Source organism: Lasioglossum baleicum, chromosome 16, assembly GCF_051020765.1.
Source record: "Lasioglossum baleicum chromosome 16, iyLasBale1, whole genome shotgun sequence".
Classification (NCBI taxonomy): Eukaryota; Metazoa; Arthropoda; class Insecta; order Hymenoptera; family Halictidae; genus Lasioglossum; species Lasioglossum baleicum.
Genome location: NC_134944.1, coordinates 12109706 through 12125863, shown reverse-complemented (window position 1 = coordinate 12125863; position 16158 = coordinate 12109706). Strand labels below are relative to the sequence as shown.

The following is a 16158-nucleotide window of genomic DNA, read 5'->3' as shown; positions in this document are numbered from 1 at the left end:
TCACACGCGTGAGTGATTTTTATTCTTTTCCCGGTTACATAAAGAGATTATTAGCGAAGTAAAATTGGCAAGAGAAAGTGAAAGAGACGGTGGACGGGGAAAAATATATATATATTTTCCCGGAACGGTCTACGCGATTAAAGAGATCGTTTGGAAATCGCAATTATTCGTGAACACGTTGCAACATATGTAAATATATACATCCGCGTTAATAGAGGGGGAAGAATCATTACAAGATAAAGTTGAGACATTCACGAAGAGATAACGAGACTTGAATCGGAAATTGGTTTCTGTACTGGATACTGGATCTACATATCAGTCTCTTCCAGTCTCTTCGTGTCAGCCGCCGAGCACGGTAACAGCGACTTACGATGACCAATCAAAGTATGAACCCCGTCATTAATTTCGGAGCCGGACCAGCCAAACTTCCACACGAGGTACCGCGAATGATTTACTTTATTTACTAATTAATTCATCTTGATTCTCTATAAAACGAAATTAGGCATTTTCTCAGAGTGAAACCAGTGTAGAGGTCAAACTCATTAATTCAACTATCGCGTGCGCCACTTAAGATGTCAATTAACAATAAATATTTGTAGGTATTAAAAGAAGTACAGAGGGAACTTCTCGCGTTTGGAAACACGCAGATCAGCATTTTAGAGTTGAGTCATCGATCGAACGATTTCAAAAATGTTATCGAAAATGCTCAGGCGACCTTGCGGGAAATACTGTAAGTTACGATGAAGAATAAATTCGAATTTCATTAAAAATCAAAAAATCAAAATTGACTGGTTCGATTTTTTAGGCAAGTCCCCAACAATTACAAAATCTTGTTTATGCAAGGGGGAGGTACCGGACAATTTGCGGCCATTCCTTTGAACATGATGACCACCGGTACTGCAGACTACATAGTGACTGGTAAATTCCACAGTTTTAGGAATTTAATTTATTCAACACTTTTATCTATTAATCCTATATTAATGATTCTCAATGATTCTACTATATCAAAACGGGAATTTAAAGATGTTGTTTGAAACAATTCGGAAAGAAATGATTAACTAGATTAAAAAATTTTCAAGGATCATGGTCGGCCAAGGCGGCAAAGGAAGCAGCCAAGTACGGAAAAGTGAACTTGGTTCTTCCAAAAACAACGAAATACACCGAGGTGCCGGGTCCGTCTACTTGGAATTTAGATCGAAATGCATCATACGTTTATTATTGTGCCAACGAGACGGTTCACGGTAAATCAATAATAATATGATTTGCATAGTACGCGAGATCCACGATTTATTCATGCAGAATAATTGTTTCAGGAGTCGAGTTCAATTACGTTCCCGAGACGAATGGGGTACCCCTTGTTGCCGACATGTCGTCGAACATGCTATCGAGACCTTTAGATATCTCAAAAGTATGTGTCTTCTAGAAAATCCTAAATCTTTTGTCACACACAGGGAGTGTAACAATAATATTATATTTAGTTTGCAGTTATATTCGCTGGTGCCCAGAAGAACATTGGTCCGGCGGGTGTGACGCTGGTAATAGTGCGCGATGATGTTCTTAATCATGCTATGAAGGTCTGCCCAATAGTGCTGGATTACACTGTAATGGCAGCAGATAACTCCTTGCACAATACGCCGCCAGTATTTCAGTAAGCATTCACGATAAAACCATCTTATCGATAATATTTATGTCGGAGCAACAAAAAGATGATTTTGAATCGCTTAGAATATACACAGTGGGACTGGTATTTCAATGGATCAAAGAGCACGGGGGTGTTGAAGGAATGGAGAAGCTGGCAATGATAAAAAGTCAGAAAATATACGAGGTGATCGATCAGTCTAAAGGATTCTATTCCTGTCCGGTGAAGCCCGATGTAAGGAGTAGGATGAATGTGCCGTTTAGAATAGGCAAAGATGATGAGGAGCTCGAGAAGAAATTCCTTGAAGGTGCAAGCGCGCGCGGGATGCTTCAGCTGAAAGGTCACAGGTCAGCCTCACTTAAAAAATACTGCAACAATAAGGCCATGGAGATTTCCTATCTGAATAAGTTATATGTATACCTGTTATTGTTTATTGCAGATCTGTCGGTGGAATTCGAGCATCTTTGTACAATGCTGTTACCGTAAAGGAGGTAGAGACACTTGCGGAATACATGAAGTTGTTCCAGCAAGAGCATTGTAACAAAGATTAGGTATAATTTATAAAAAATATTCTGTACATACGCATCTGGTACATAATATTCTCGCAAGCTTTATATGTAATCATTTTTTATGTAATTTCCTTTCAATTATGAAAACATTCGTTATATTATTGAGTATTATACAATACCGAATTGCTGTACTGTAAATTGTTAGAAAGACAGGTTTTCTTTTTTGTATACTTATCGAGTAAACTTTTGATGTATCAATTACCAGACCATTCACAGTCCGACAGTGAAAATCTTTTACATCCACATGTTTCCCTCTCTCTAGCTACTCGATTTGCATATATTAGATCTAACTCTCTTTCTAGACTGAAATTAGTCGTACGACATCCATCTATCACAGCTTTGGCCCACTGTAATTTAATATTTGGTTCAAATTTGTTTAAATATCGAACAAGATCAGACCATACCTTGTAATACTCTTTCACTCTTTCCGGTGTCCATCCTTTCGGCGTGGACTTCTCGAGATCTCTCAAATTATACAATTTATCCGCTAACGTAACTAGCTTAGCTTTGAAACTTCTATTAGGAGCATTTTCTACTTGCAGCCGTTTACGTTCTGCCTTTGGCAAACTTTTGTCATCCGTTATTTCTTTAACAATATCGCAAACTTCTCTGCCAAACTCAGCTTCTAATAGATCGAACGTCGTATCTGTGTCTTCCACAGTATCATGTACCAGAGCAGCCAGAATTACAGCCGGATCGTGGATGTTACCTTCTTGAACCAAAATGTTCGCAACACCTAAACATCAATTGTTCTACATTCTACATCATTCTATATGAAGTGAAAAATATGTTAAATTGATACGAGAGATGAATGAGAATTAAAGGGGCACGAACCTATAGGATGATTTATGTACGGCGTTTCTGCCGGGTCCTTCCTTCTTTGATCCTTGTGTTTTACCGCTGCAAAATTTACGCATTTCACGAGCATCGTTAACAATTCCGAATTTGGAATTTCTGCGACACATGTTTTACAAGGTCCAACTCGACTGAATAGGTTTTCGTCAGAGATTTCCAAAATATCCTCCATTTCTAATTCGCTCAGCAACACGAAAAGCCTTTACGTATAATGAAAAATGACAACAAGATCATATTTTTGCCAGATCTCAGCTGATCTGATGCAAACTATAATCTATACAACTTTGAATCTATATATATATATAGATGTCAATTTTTAATCGATTATTTAAAAATCGATTATTTTCATAAAATAAATCGATTTTCAAAATCGATTCTTCAACATCCGATTTTTACAAATAATCGATTATAAAATTGTAAAAATAATCGACTTTTACGGCAAATTGTAGATGGCGCAAGCGCATCTAAACAAAAACTGCGCAGGCGCATCTAAAAAAATACTGCGCAATTCTCGATTTATAATATTTTGTTCCGTAGAGATCATACCAATTGCTCTATAAAATATTAAAAATCGACAATTACATCGAGCCAATGCTGTGAAAATAAAACATTCGATATGACTTGGAACTTTTTTCTTTAGACTTTGTGGTTCTATTTCATAGCTAAAAATTTTTATCGGGTCTATATTGTTTTTTCCATGTGCTCTCGTTTGTTCCTTTTGAATCAAAGTGCCCCTACCCTACTATCCACGTATGTACCACCTTTAAAGGTGATGATATATATTACATATATATCAGTGGTGCACAACTGTGCACAACCAGCACAACGCACAATATTCGCGTGATTTGCGTTGCATGTTGCATGTATGTAAATATATAAATCCGAAACATAACCTAAAACGGAAGAGGTGCATCTGTGATTCGAGAGTATAATTTGCGTCTGAAAATGTCACTGAAACGGAAATTAACGCAAGATGATCTGCGTAAAGCGATGAGCGATCACAAAAAGAAATTGGGCGTTGTCAAAAAAATTGAATCGCCGTTAGCAAAATATCCTTTTCGTTATTCTTTTTCGCATATTTTTAGGTTAAGAGCTACATCTTTTTTCTTATGTCAGTACGAAATAGCGTTTATTCGAATTTTTCGATAGATAATCAAAATGTCGATTGTCAACGTGAGAAATATGTATATTATATTATAAAAAATCCTTAACCATGGTAAACACGTATACAGATGCAGGGCAGCTGATGTGTATTCTATGTAAAGCTGTTGTGCGCAGTGAAACAGTTTGGCCGGTTCACTTGAACTCGAAGAGTCACAAAGAGAACATAGAGTTAGCGAAGAAGACTAAGCTAGAAGCTGCAACAAAGACTACGACGCACACGTTCAAAAGGCCTGTGTCTCCTTCCCAGGAGTCTTCGGCGAATAAAAAAGTAAGAGGGATATTGAAGAACCCTCTACCCCAGTCGGCACAGATAGCGTCGAATTTACCAGCAGACTTCTTCGATAGTCCTAAGCAATCCAATGGTTCTATACCTACGAATGCATCGGTAACAACCAGTAAGTTGGAAAACAAAGACATTGCGAACGATAAAGACACGAAACACACGAAAGCAGAGGAGAAGGAAAAGGATAAGAATAAGGACGCAAATCAGACAGTTCTACCAGAAGGTTTCTTCGACGATCCAGTCTTAGATGCCAAAGTAATCGAGGATTATGAAATAAGTCTGATAATTGATAGACTGCGGATCTTTATGCAAAATGAAAATTGTTATTTCTTCCCTTACTGATTTGAACAGTAGAGAAATCGTATATCGACATCTTGAATTTTGAATGCATAAATCTTTATGCAGTCTAATAATTAATAATGGGCTTGGCAGTTATTCCGTATAAATATTTATAATGTTCCCGGTTTTAGGTTCGCAACGTAGAGTACAAAAATCCAATAGAAGAAGAATGGGAGAAGTTCCAGAAAGAAATCAAAGAAGAAACCGCACAGTCTGCACAGATCATTGCAGACGATCAGGAGGAGGCGACTACAGAAAGACAGCTGGATGAAATAGAAGAACAAATACGGCATTGGTCTAGGTAATTAAATAGATAACTAAGTTTCACTGGCTGTCATTAAGAAACGATTCGTGTTTCCACAGAGTAATGGATCTTGTGAAACGTAAGGAACAAGTACAAGCAACAGATAGGAAACAAATGAACACAGATGAGGATGTCTCGAGCGACGGCGAGTCCGATTTCGACGAGTTCCTCGACTGGAGAGCTAAAAATTCTTACAAGTAGACCCAGACTTTATTCTGTACAGTATTTACAGACTGTGTAAATATTTCAAAGCCGTACGTTTAAGAGTATTTTACATTTAGAGAGTGTTGATATAAATTCTATAGAGAATTCTGAGTGTTTTCTATTATAAAAAGACAAAACGAGGAAACAATGCCCGAATATTTATTTAATTCTCTCATCTCTGTGTAAGATGATTTACATTGGACGATTGGACCAATTTTTCTGTTAACTCTTCCGCATAATATATTGATTAAGTTTTTGACATTACAGAAAAGTGTGTATGCACACGGATGAAATTGATCCAGTTTGATTTTATTGAGCAATAATTGGCAGTCATGCATAAACTAGTAAAAGGGCATGAAAAATTGAATTGGGAAAATTTCATCGTGGGTTCGTGCGACTTTTATTTTCTTTGAATAGAGGCATCAAATATAAAATGTTTTAAGAAACTTGCACTGTTTTGCCTTACAGCCCTCTCTTCCCCTTCCCCCTGAAAATCGGTGGGGGAAACATTAAGCGACCGGCTACAGTGTAATAAGTTTATTAAAATGAATTCGAAGAGTTGGAATATAATGAAGTTTCAAATACAATCGTAATAGATCATTAATCAATTATCCGTTATAAGCTATAATATGAAATGTATAATATAAAGGTTACAAGGTAGGCTAAGCCGCTAATAAAATAGTGTGGGTAGTATATCGCTAAAAGTTCAATGATATTATCATAATATATAACATACGTGCCTATACATACCGTTAGCCGTAAACGTAAACAATACGATACGTATACGATACGTACATACACTTTCGTCGCATACCGGACACGTTATAAAATATTGAAAATTCAAAAAATCAGAGACTCGCATACAATCTTACCCGCACCCATCCACGCGATTATCTAGGATACTCTAATCGCTACGCGGTATCCTTGCGTTTCAAGTTTTCTCTAAATATGTTTGTCTCGATACGTTGTAATCTCTGAAAAGTATATATATAATATATTATTGTATATATAATCTCCGTAGATTCCAAGTTGCTGGCTAAAAATTGTATCATTATATAATAATAATAATAATAATAGTAATAATAATAATAATCTTAAAAGTTATATATAATATCAACGTAGCGCAGTAATCGATAGAGCTTAATCCTTACGAAGTTACGCCTTAGAGTCGAAAGCGGAGCTACATTTTTCACGAATTGCATCGCCGTTTTCCGTGGTACATAATATGTATGCTTATATGTGTGTCCGTGTCTCCTGCAACTGTGTGTGAGAACCATTATGCATATATAGATGTATCAATCATTTAATATCATTTGACGCTATAGTCATAGTCGAATCACAATGTTTCACCGACCCGCCAGTCGAATCAAAGAGGACGGATCGGAATCCCATAAAACAAGTGGAGTACAACGGGGACTGACTTATACTAGTCCCCGGAGAATCCTATAATAATATCTTCGAAGCCGTTCTCGAGTTATCATAAAAAGCAAGCGGTGTGAATGATTAATAACAAACTTATTAACGCTACGTGGAGATGCGAATACTCGCATAGGATCTCGAAGATCAAAGGTTTGATACGGCGTGAAACATGTGTGTGTAGGATATATACAAAAAGAAAAAATCCCGCGGAGCCTGTGGATCGCTATCGATCATCAGATTCACGGGCTCGCGCTCCTCGAGATTGAATTATCTCGTCGATGATGATCGTCTCTGTCTAATCATTGTTCTTGGGATGTTTCAGGAATCGAATCCCCGTGATCCTGCAAAATCTACATATACGCGTGTATCCGATCGAGGGAGATCCTCGCGGGAGCGACGACGGTAATCCAAACACTTCCCCATACTTGGATTACCATGTCGTGCGATCCACGCTGCGTCCTTGAAACGAACCCTAGGATCCCATGGGCGAGCACGAAGGAAGGAGAGACTCTACTGGAGAGAAAAGTAAGGTCGAATAAAACCGAGTTTGCGCCTGACTTCCGGTATAATACGCTACGAGGTAAGTACCGGCCACTACGACACGGTAGAATATTAGAGGCGTAGAAAAAGTGAACGAGCGTCTTTCTTTTGACGAAGACGAGGCACCCTGCTTGTTTCAATTGTGTTTTTTACTTTTGTTTGTCCTATTCGTAAAGGGTGGAGGGAAACTAACGACACGAAGCGTCTTAAGATCGATATTTTACGTTCCTAGCGGTTCTTTAACGTTAATTCTAGTTTTGTTTCTTTTAAAGCGGACGATTACTTTCCACGGCTGAGTGTGATGGTCGACGACCTGTTGTCGAGAACGAAGAACTTGGACCCGGAGGGAACGTTCTATCCGAAAACGGAAACCTTCCCCGAATTTCGTTCGCGGATCAGACCGATTCCTCCAGGTTTTATTCTTCTCTCTCTCTCTCTCTCTCTCTCTCTCTCTCTCTCTCTCTCTCTCTCTCTCTCTCTCTCTCTCTCTCTTGTTACGCTAGATTTCTTAGAGTTTCTTACTAGAGCTTACGGCGATTTTTCTCTAGCGTAATCGTTGAAAAAAAGAAGGAGACTCCTCTCCCGAATGCTATACAAAATCGGCCAGGTGCGAACAGGGAGGGAGGGTGGACAATATGCTTTCCGAGTGATGCGGGACGATAATAAACTAAGCGAAGTCGCTTATACACGATCCTCGAACGCCTAATTATCCTAGATATCGGTTAAGAATATAATATATCGGTAACAACGACGGTAGCAAGAAGAATGCTTGTATTTTGTAGCTGTACGTTGCACATAGATCACAGAGTGGATACGATCGCTAGGCGTTCTCGAGAAAAGTAATCCTACAAATAGTGCAAATAGTCGTGAGACCCTAGTTTGTCGTCATGTATATGCGTGTATACATATATATATATATATAATAGATTCCTCTTTTGTATCTCTCTTGTACTGATAGTCATATATAAGATCTGCTCTTTATATACATATACATATACGTCTGATCTCCGTTTTCCTTGCATAAAACGCTGTACACGCGATAGCGCAGGCACTAAATTGTTGAGATACAATCGTACCGGAATATCGATGATCCTCCGTTCGTAACGTCCACATGTTTGTCTGTCTGTCTCTGTCTCTGTCTCTGTGTGTATATTACTCCCGTGAGACTCGAAGAGGATGAATTTCGATGTGTAACATATATATGTATATATCAGTGCGCGGTATGAGTATCTCGGTGTTGAGTGTGTGTGTACAACAGATCGATCGAAGCTTCTGAATAAACGTGTGATCTTGTGCGATTCGATAGAGACGCTGGTGGCGCGTCTTGGACGCGCGGTTTCTTCAGCCTATCCGCTATATGGTTTGGAGCATAGTCCGAGAACCTGTGTCCGAATCAGTCCACTAAGTGGAATCGGTTTCATCTACCAGTCCGACGAGAGATCCTTAGAATGAGAATCGTTGAAAGCGTCGCGTCGTATTACAGTCTAATCCAAGTATACGAGTGAGCGAGTCTCCTTAGGTTAGCCTTCCGTCGGGCGCGATGCGCTTGAGGTGGGCGTACATTCGAAAAACATAGCAACCACCTAATTAAGTTTCTTATACCGCTGTTAGGGAAACATCGCGCTTGTCGTCGTCTATACTCGAAGGTCGGTCCTAATTTGGATCCTCCCCAAAGAGGCAGGGACTGGGACCGCCAAGCGCGCAGTATGCTTGATGGGCATACGTTCAAAAAACATAGTAAACACCTAATTAAGTTTGTTTATATTGCTGTTAGGGAAATATTGCATTTGAAAGAGGCTACTGGGACCGCGATGTGCCAAGGTCGCCTGGGAGCGGGGCGAGGTTTCTAAATGCTCGTGTCAGATCGCCTGTGCCCGACGGAAGGCTAATTAGCAAAACGAGAGCCTACGAGGTTCATTGTTCAATGAATCGAAACGGTCGATCGCGAAGCGACAATGAAAAAGTCGATCTAACTATAGTGAAGCAATCCTCCCGTTGCCTAGATTTAACGCGCGGTTTACCGATCGATCATCAATATCGTGTACCGTGGATTCTACAGATATAAAGCTACTGTTGACGGTGCTTAAGAAAAAACCGCGAGTTGGTCGCTACGTTACTCCCAGGATGTCGGTTCAAACGCGTTTTTGTCGTCTGGTCCCTGTCGTGTTGGCTTCTCGAAAAAGCGGCGCGGATCTATGAGAACGTGGATCGATCCGTATAGAGAGGATCCATACCGCGATTCGATCGAACGCGCCATCTCCCCAAGTTTTTCTTCCTGTTTCGCGCGTCGGCTCGCTATCAGTCCAGCTGACGCATGACGGCTTGATTAATCGCCTAACCACAGCTTCCGGGACCAAGCAATCTTCGCCGGGGTCCCTTCTGCTCAAACCACCTCGATCTCTCGAGCCCTGAGGCTTTCCGAACGATTTTTAACACAAGGATTACAGGCCAACGCCATTCTGGCCGGGCGTAGAACGACCGATTGAACTCGTTGTGCATCGTTGCAGGATACGAATCGTTTTATTTGTTTATTACATACCTAGAAGAATCAGCTTTGAAGCGCGCGCGCAGATTTCGTTTTGGTCCGAAACTGTGTCACGAACGATTTGGCGAACAAGTCTCACTCGCGATCGTTCCCCACGACGGAATTCCAGAACAGCGAACGAATTGTTCGAATAGATTTTACCTAAGCTTCCTTTTCCCTCTTCATTTTTTTTTGTCGTAGAAAACTGTACGGGTTTTTCTCGTTTGTTTTTTTTTCCTTTTTATAGAAGACAGCGGAATCTGCGACGACCTACCGAGTTCAAGGTTTTCCTAGCTCTCGAAACACACTCGAATCGAGCCTCGATTTGTATAATAATGTTAAAATTACGCGAGCTTCCGGCGCATCCTGATCCGTTGCTCTCCGTTTATCAGTGGATCGATTAAAGAGTGATTATCTCGGTAAAGAATGATTATCTGAACGTGACGGTCTCCCTCGATTATACATATATCATCCGGATGAAATCATTGCCGCGACGAAGCTCTATCGGGTCGCTGTATAGCAGCTTATCGTGTTGTCGCGATTTAGAGTAGTTTAGAGGAGATTTGCGTAGAACGATGAACCGGAAAATTCTCGCTAGAATAGAAAAAGAAAGGAATGAGAGGGGTGGGTGAACGTTTTATACGAAAAGAGAGCTTCTTGAACAAGGGTCGGGATTGGTGTTCTCTTTTTCTTTTTGTTTTCTCGTTAGCCTATCTCGAATCTACGCCTTCGCATCGAGAATTTCGACGGTGACGTTATCCAAAACAGTTTCCGTCATGTTACTCGGCTGGTTATTCGGTGGTGACTTGTTCGACTTTGTTGAGACGGCCGACGCGTTTCCGCTACTGCCGCGGCTCCCGCGTCGTGATCCTGTTCGTGACCCTGGCGACAGAGATTTTTTCGCTAAAGTATCGCGTGCTTTGGCTCGACAGCGAGTCGACATCACACGAAAAGCCAAAGTAAAAGTTCAGAAGCGTTGTAGAAACCGTTCTCGTGCCGAGCAGGCGCTTCGTCGCGGTCCGAAACGTTGCAATGGCGTCCGCGATTTTAGAAAATTCATAATTATCGGCGCATATCTAAATCAAAATTCAAATTCAACTTTCAATCCCTCTCTCTCTCTCTCTCTCTCTCTCTCTCTCTCTCACTATATCCAATCCAATCCAATTTAAATCGAAATTCAACTCTCATGAGATTAAAGTTTCATTATTCATAAAAGATCCACGGTGTTCATAGTGCATTACTCCCGGCCGCCATTGCGTGCACGTGCATGCAGTCGACTAACTTGAAAAAGTGCTCGATAAGTGGAATTTCAGAGTATATGAAATCCCGCGGTCCGGGTTCGCCGGGTTCCTCTCGATCGAGTAACAAGTTGTAACAAGCCGCGCGTTGTTTATCGAGTATATGTACAGGGTGAGTCACCTAACGTTATCACCTCAATATTAAAGGGTGGTTCCATTAAAAAAAAAATGAAGGTGACCTTGATACCTCTGAAAAAATGACATAAGAACAAAAATTTTATTGATACCGTGCAGTGGGGGATCAAGCCAACTGGGGGCCCTAAGCGGTCAAAATTTCGAGGCCCCCCTAAAAGAAAGTTTGAAGAAAAACTTTCATAAAGTTATACCCAAAAACGAAAAGTAATCAGAATTTCCACAGAGTGCAACTTATGTTAGAGGCCATACATTATACATTCAACAATGAATGACCTTTTCTTTTTTACCACGCTTATATTAGCTTGCCGAGATGTCGTTGTCGTTGTTGTATGCATCAAATCTTGAAATCGAATTTTAAACCACTTCCCAATGAGCTAGAGACTTGAAACTTTAAACATAGCTCAGAACTGGGTGACAATGCAATATTAAAAAACAAATTAAAAAAAAAACTATGCGTTTAGGAGATAGAAACTATTAAAATTTTTTTTTAGTAAAGATGCCTGTTAACGGTAGCCAGGGCTGTTGCACAATTTTCCAACCTAACGTTTTCTGCAACGAGCACGGGACCCCCAAAATCAAACCGCGGGGTCCCCCAGACCGCTTAGTCCGCTTACCGCTTAATCCGCCCCTGGTATCGTGCGAGTCCCATTTTACCATTCAACTTTGTCCTCAAGACATTTAACGTATCTTTGAGAACAACGAAGATATTTGAGGTGATAACGTTAGGCGACTCACCCTGTATAGGAGTTAGCGTATTGGTAAGTATTGCGTGGCATGCGGGACTTATTATTCATTTCCGGCGAACCCGATCGATAGTCTAGCTTACCGTGTAATCGAGTCAATTGACCGAGTTACATTCCATCGAGTGCAACCCGGTCCGTTTAGAAACTACTTCAGAACTCCGTGCGATAATGGAAATATGTACTCGAGAGTGCGTGTTGTCCATTCTCATCGCCGCAACTCGTGTCTCGCAACGCTAATTACTAGTTGCTCATACTACACGGAGGAAATAAAAAAATCATTCGATATCGCGTCGAACAGCAAATCCTAGATCCATGTTGCAATCGTTCGACGCGATCGTTCCTACATCCGATCGTTTCGTTCGCCTTCGCGAATCCCAAAGTGCAAGCTTGCAACAAGTTCCTCTCATGGTCAAGCGAAGAAGCTCGTGCAACGGTAAATGATTCGCAACAGCTAAGTATGTATAGTGACTCCCACTAATATTCGGACATTCGTAAAGAAGACGATAACTTTTTTAATATTCGGTTTGATCATACGATTTGAACTCTTTTGGGAAGTTAGAGCAATTAGTTTACCGCACGACGTGGAAAGAAATGTTTTAATAGTAAAGCTTTGATGCATGGACTTGTTTGTCTAATTCAGAAAATTTCACTAATGAAAATTACATAATTACGAACACACAATTTCTACGAATAGAAAAATAAAAATTGGTTCTACGATAGAGTCCAAAAAGATAGCCTATTTATTCTTGTGGATTTTTGGATTTTTGCACAACTGGATTTTCAAAGCGAAAACGGCGCGAAAATTGACGGAACGATCGGATAACAACTTTCTTATTCCCTCTCGGGTTGGTCTACGGAATTGATATATATGTTACGAATCTATAGTCAGGATTGACTATGATTCGAACGCAATCTCTCTACGATAGAGACACAAGCAATGTTCTTTTACTGTAGCAAGCAACTATAGTCGTGATCCTCGAATACGCTGGGTTACAGGAAACTCTCTGGTCTAGAATATTCGACAAGAATATTCAACAGGCTCGTATAAAAAAAAGAAAAAGAAAACATATAAATGAAAGAACAAACAACAGACCGACAAAACAGTGAAACAACACTCGAAGTTCTGACGTATCCGAAAGAGGGTAAGTACCATCGGTGCTATGAACAAGAACACAACAAAACACGCTACACGATACACCGTAAATACAATAATATTAATATTAATGTATATATATATATATATATATATATATATATATATATATATATATGCATATATAAAGAGTAAAAAGTAATAATGTCTGGTAAGTAGTTATACGAAACTTACCCTCTTCGAAGGACGCGTCATGTTTGAAAAGTGTTTTTTTTTTGTTTTTATAATAGAGCACCTCATAGGTCCACAGTACAGTATGATAATCAAGATTTAACGGTCACAGACGGGATCATTAAACAGACTACTGCTATAGATGGTCGACTGCAAAGAGAGTCAAATTAATTGACTTAACCATTAAAAGAGAAACATGATTATGGCGAGAGGGATGCATCGTTCTGGTGATCCTTCGATCGTGATCCAATTATAGCCGCGATGTTCCCTCGAAATTTTCATATTCCATGGTCTACCGGGTCTACCCTATTCAGACTAATCCCCCTGATCGTTTATTTAAGATTAAATAATAATTCGACATTATTTAACATTAAATAAAACGTTTCAGATAAAAGTTGCTGGGTATCAAGATGATCACACGATGAAACGATTCATTATTTATCATTCTACAAAACGATCAACTATTCTAACAAAAAAAAAAAACAAATGAATGACCGCGTCGCGTAACCAGCTCGATACCAGGATGGATTTTTGGGTAAACTCTACTTTACCGGAATCAAAATTTTTGCCTTTCTCCTATAAATTATGATGTATTTGGTATGTAATCCAGTAGATTTCTACCCGGAAAACCTGCAGATCGAAGTTTTGATCCTGTAGGACTGTAGGATCAATGGTTCAGGAGTTATGGTTGCTTAAAGTTGAGCAATTTGCAGTGTTTTTGACAGGTAATCGCGCGATCGTTAGGACAAACCAATATGACGGCGCCCTTACCTGTCAAAAACACTGCAAATTGCTCAACTTTAAGCGTCCATAACTTCTGAACCGCTGATTCTACAGGATCGAAACTTCGACCTGCAGGTTCCCCCGGATACAAATCTACTGGATTATATGTATACCAAGTACATAATATATTTTATAGAAGAAAGAGAAAAATGTTGAGTCCGGTAAAGTAAAGAGCAGCCGAATTTTTATTTGAAACATTTTGCTCGAGTAATTTGAAGGGATCGCGTTAGGAGACTATGTATGTATAATTGTTCTAACGATATTTCTTTTGGGGGGATGGTTCGAGATAGTCATTCACTTACTAATTAACGCAAGGTGCAATTAGTTATTTACATTTCTCCTGTTAGAGGTATATCTACTGTCTTTACTATAGAATGTTCCCCAATGAACTTACGGTTTCTGGGCGCGATACTTGATCCTGTAATTTCTGTTTCTGAAAAATCAACTGACTGTAGGAACAGCTTTTTCAAGGTTTACCGATATAGTTTTAAAGAGATCTACGGATTTTCTATTGTGGATGTTTCTCGCTTCGAATGCTATAACTATACATATAAACACACCGTGAAACTGTTTTCAGTCACAACGATGCATCCGAAATATGTAACACATCGATTCTCGATGCACGCTCGCATTGTAATAGGATGTGTTAGCAGAATTATTATTGTATTATATCTACCCTCTTGGCAGGCAATTGTGCATGCGAGAAATTCAGAAGGATTCTGCGCTGAACAGAAGGTCTAAAGTAAAGATAGCAAGAGTAGGTAAGTCACCTACTTTATGTACTCGTATCTAGATATCGTACATATATGGGATGTTCTACGGAAATCGATAGAATGGCAGACAGCTATTTTCGACGCCGCGCCGCGCCGCGCCGGCTGATTAGAGGAATGCTTCGTCACCGTTAATCGACTTTCATTAACAAACGGTTTGTTATCGTATAGAATCTGAAATATTAATCGCAAAACGGTGCCGTTAATATATCTCGGAAAAGAAAGCAGAACTTTCTCCGATCGATCTTCGCTTAAACTTCTACGTTCTACTTGTTTATTAAAACAGTTCATCGAACTCACGTTTACCTCGAGAAGTTCACTGCGAACACTTTGTCACCGATATCAAAGTTGACTAACAAGGTACATATTTAACAATGTGAATTAACTAACGCGAGAACTGCGCGAAGCATTGCGGATCATTGAAAGAAATTGAATGTATAATGTATATGTATCTGCGAGAATGAGATTTAGATCGTTCTCGAAAATTTCAGTAAATACGTTCAGATATATATTCTATATTTATCGATTAACTTTATTTTGTCGAGATAAAATCGCCATTTGTCACACTGTATTCGTCGACCACACAACAAAAATATACGGATGTTGGGATTCCAGATTTCTACAATTATTTATTTGTCAACCGATTTCCCAATATGTTATGGTAGCACACACATGCGCGAACCACTATTTTCAACATTAAAAAGGTCAAGATTAACGGACCAGCGTTTCCACCAATTTCAAAAATAATTGCAGCCCAATTGTAATGTTGTTGTGTTTTGCACATATGTTATTTTGAATGTGTAACTGCAATGTTATTAAAAAAAATATATGTGTTTCTTCTTTATTTCGAGTCTGCTGTTTTTAACGAGGCTCTTGAGGGTAAAAGAGTTTGACATGCCTGATTTAAGGGATGCTCTTGGATACGCATACAATTTCTCCAATCGACCACAATGCATTCTACGCTGCCTTGAACCTTCGAACTATCCCTAAGTAGCTGTTGTTGACAAAAGCTGCTTTGACAAAACGAACGAATAGATTCCGAAAGAAAAGTGATACTTTCGAATGAATAAATATAAGAAACGCTGCTGTTCACAAGTGATTTGGTTTTATGGTCCCTTGATTATATCGGTGGCGATGAAGGCGCCTCGATTTCCATCGAACACCCGATATACACCGGCTTGTAAAAGAGTTGCTCGTTTCGTTTTTCAACGGGACACTGTATAACAAGTTGCTTGCTTAGTAAGTGAATGAATAAAAACCCGTAC

The 16158-nt window shown here is 39.6% G+C and overlaps 4 protein-coding genes across 16 annotated transcripts in view; 2 read left to right on the top strand and 2 right to left on the bottom strand.

The window, feature by feature from the left end:
• Positions 1–33: 33 nt before the first annotated feature.
• LOC143217053 (phosphoserine aminotransferase) lies at positions 34–3050 on the top strand. Of its 2 annotated transcripts, XM_076440760.1 has the most exons (9): positions 34–437; positions 600–730; positions 806–918; positions 1080–1241; positions 1314–1408; positions 1479–1648; positions 1726–1986; positions 2079–2190; positions 2870–3050. In XM_076440760.1, the coding sequence occupies exons 1-8, from the start codon at positions 372–374 to the stop codon at positions 2188–2190; spliced, it is 1110 nt and encodes a 369-aa protein (XP_076296875.1). In that variant the 5' UTR covers positions 34–371; the 3' UTR covers positions 2870–3050. The 2 variants fall into 2 exon arrangements, with proteins under 2 accessions (XP_076296875.1, XP_076296874.1); XM_076440759.1 differs by lacking the exon at positions 2870–3050 and having other exon boundaries at positions 39–437; positions 2079–2309.
• Mesh1 (Metazoan SpoT homolog-1) lies at positions 2250–3469 on the bottom strand. 2 transcript variants are annotated; one of them, XM_076440777.1, is made up of 3 exons: positions 3043–3469; positions 2613–2917; positions 2250–2555 (listed from the first exon to the last, which is right to left on the bottom strand). In XM_076440777.1, the coding sequence occupies exons 1-3, from the start codon at positions 3233–3235 to the stop codon at positions 2403–2405; spliced, it is 651 nt and encodes a 216-aa protein (XP_076296892.1). In that variant the 5' UTR covers positions 3236–3469; the 3' UTR covers positions 2250–2402. The 2 variants fall into 2 exon arrangements, with proteins under 2 accessions (XP_076296892.1, XP_076296891.1); XM_076440776.1 differs by having other exon boundaries at positions 2613–2944; positions 3043–3429.
• Positions 3470–3581: 112 nt separating this feature from the next.
• LOC143217057 (zinc finger protein 830) lies at positions 3582–10994 on the top strand. Its single transcript, XM_076440774.1, has 4 exons — positions 3582–4112; positions 4288–4765; positions 4981–5150; positions 5213–10994. Exons 1-4 carry the CDS (start codon positions 4009–4011, stop codon positions 5352–5354), a joined length of 894 nt encoding a protein of 297 aa, XP_076296889.1. The 5' UTR covers positions 3582–4008; the 3' UTR covers positions 5355–10994.
• Jus (EB domain-containing julius seizure protein) overlaps positions 7748–16158 on the bottom strand; it is a 38552-nt gene continuing 30141 nt past the window's right edge. For 5 of the 11 annotated variants that reach the window (XM_076440766.1, XM_076440764.1, XM_076440763.1 and 2 more), the window contains 2 exons: positions 14518–14556; positions 7748–10722 (listed from right to left, as the gene is read on the bottom strand). In XM_076440766.1, coding sequence (XP_076296881.1) covers positions 10562–10722; positions 14518–14556 — 200 coding nt within the window. In that variant the 3' untranslated portion in view covers positions 7748–10561. The other 6 variants (XM_076440767.1, XM_076440770.1, XM_076440769.1 and 3 more) reach the window with 4 other exon arrangements.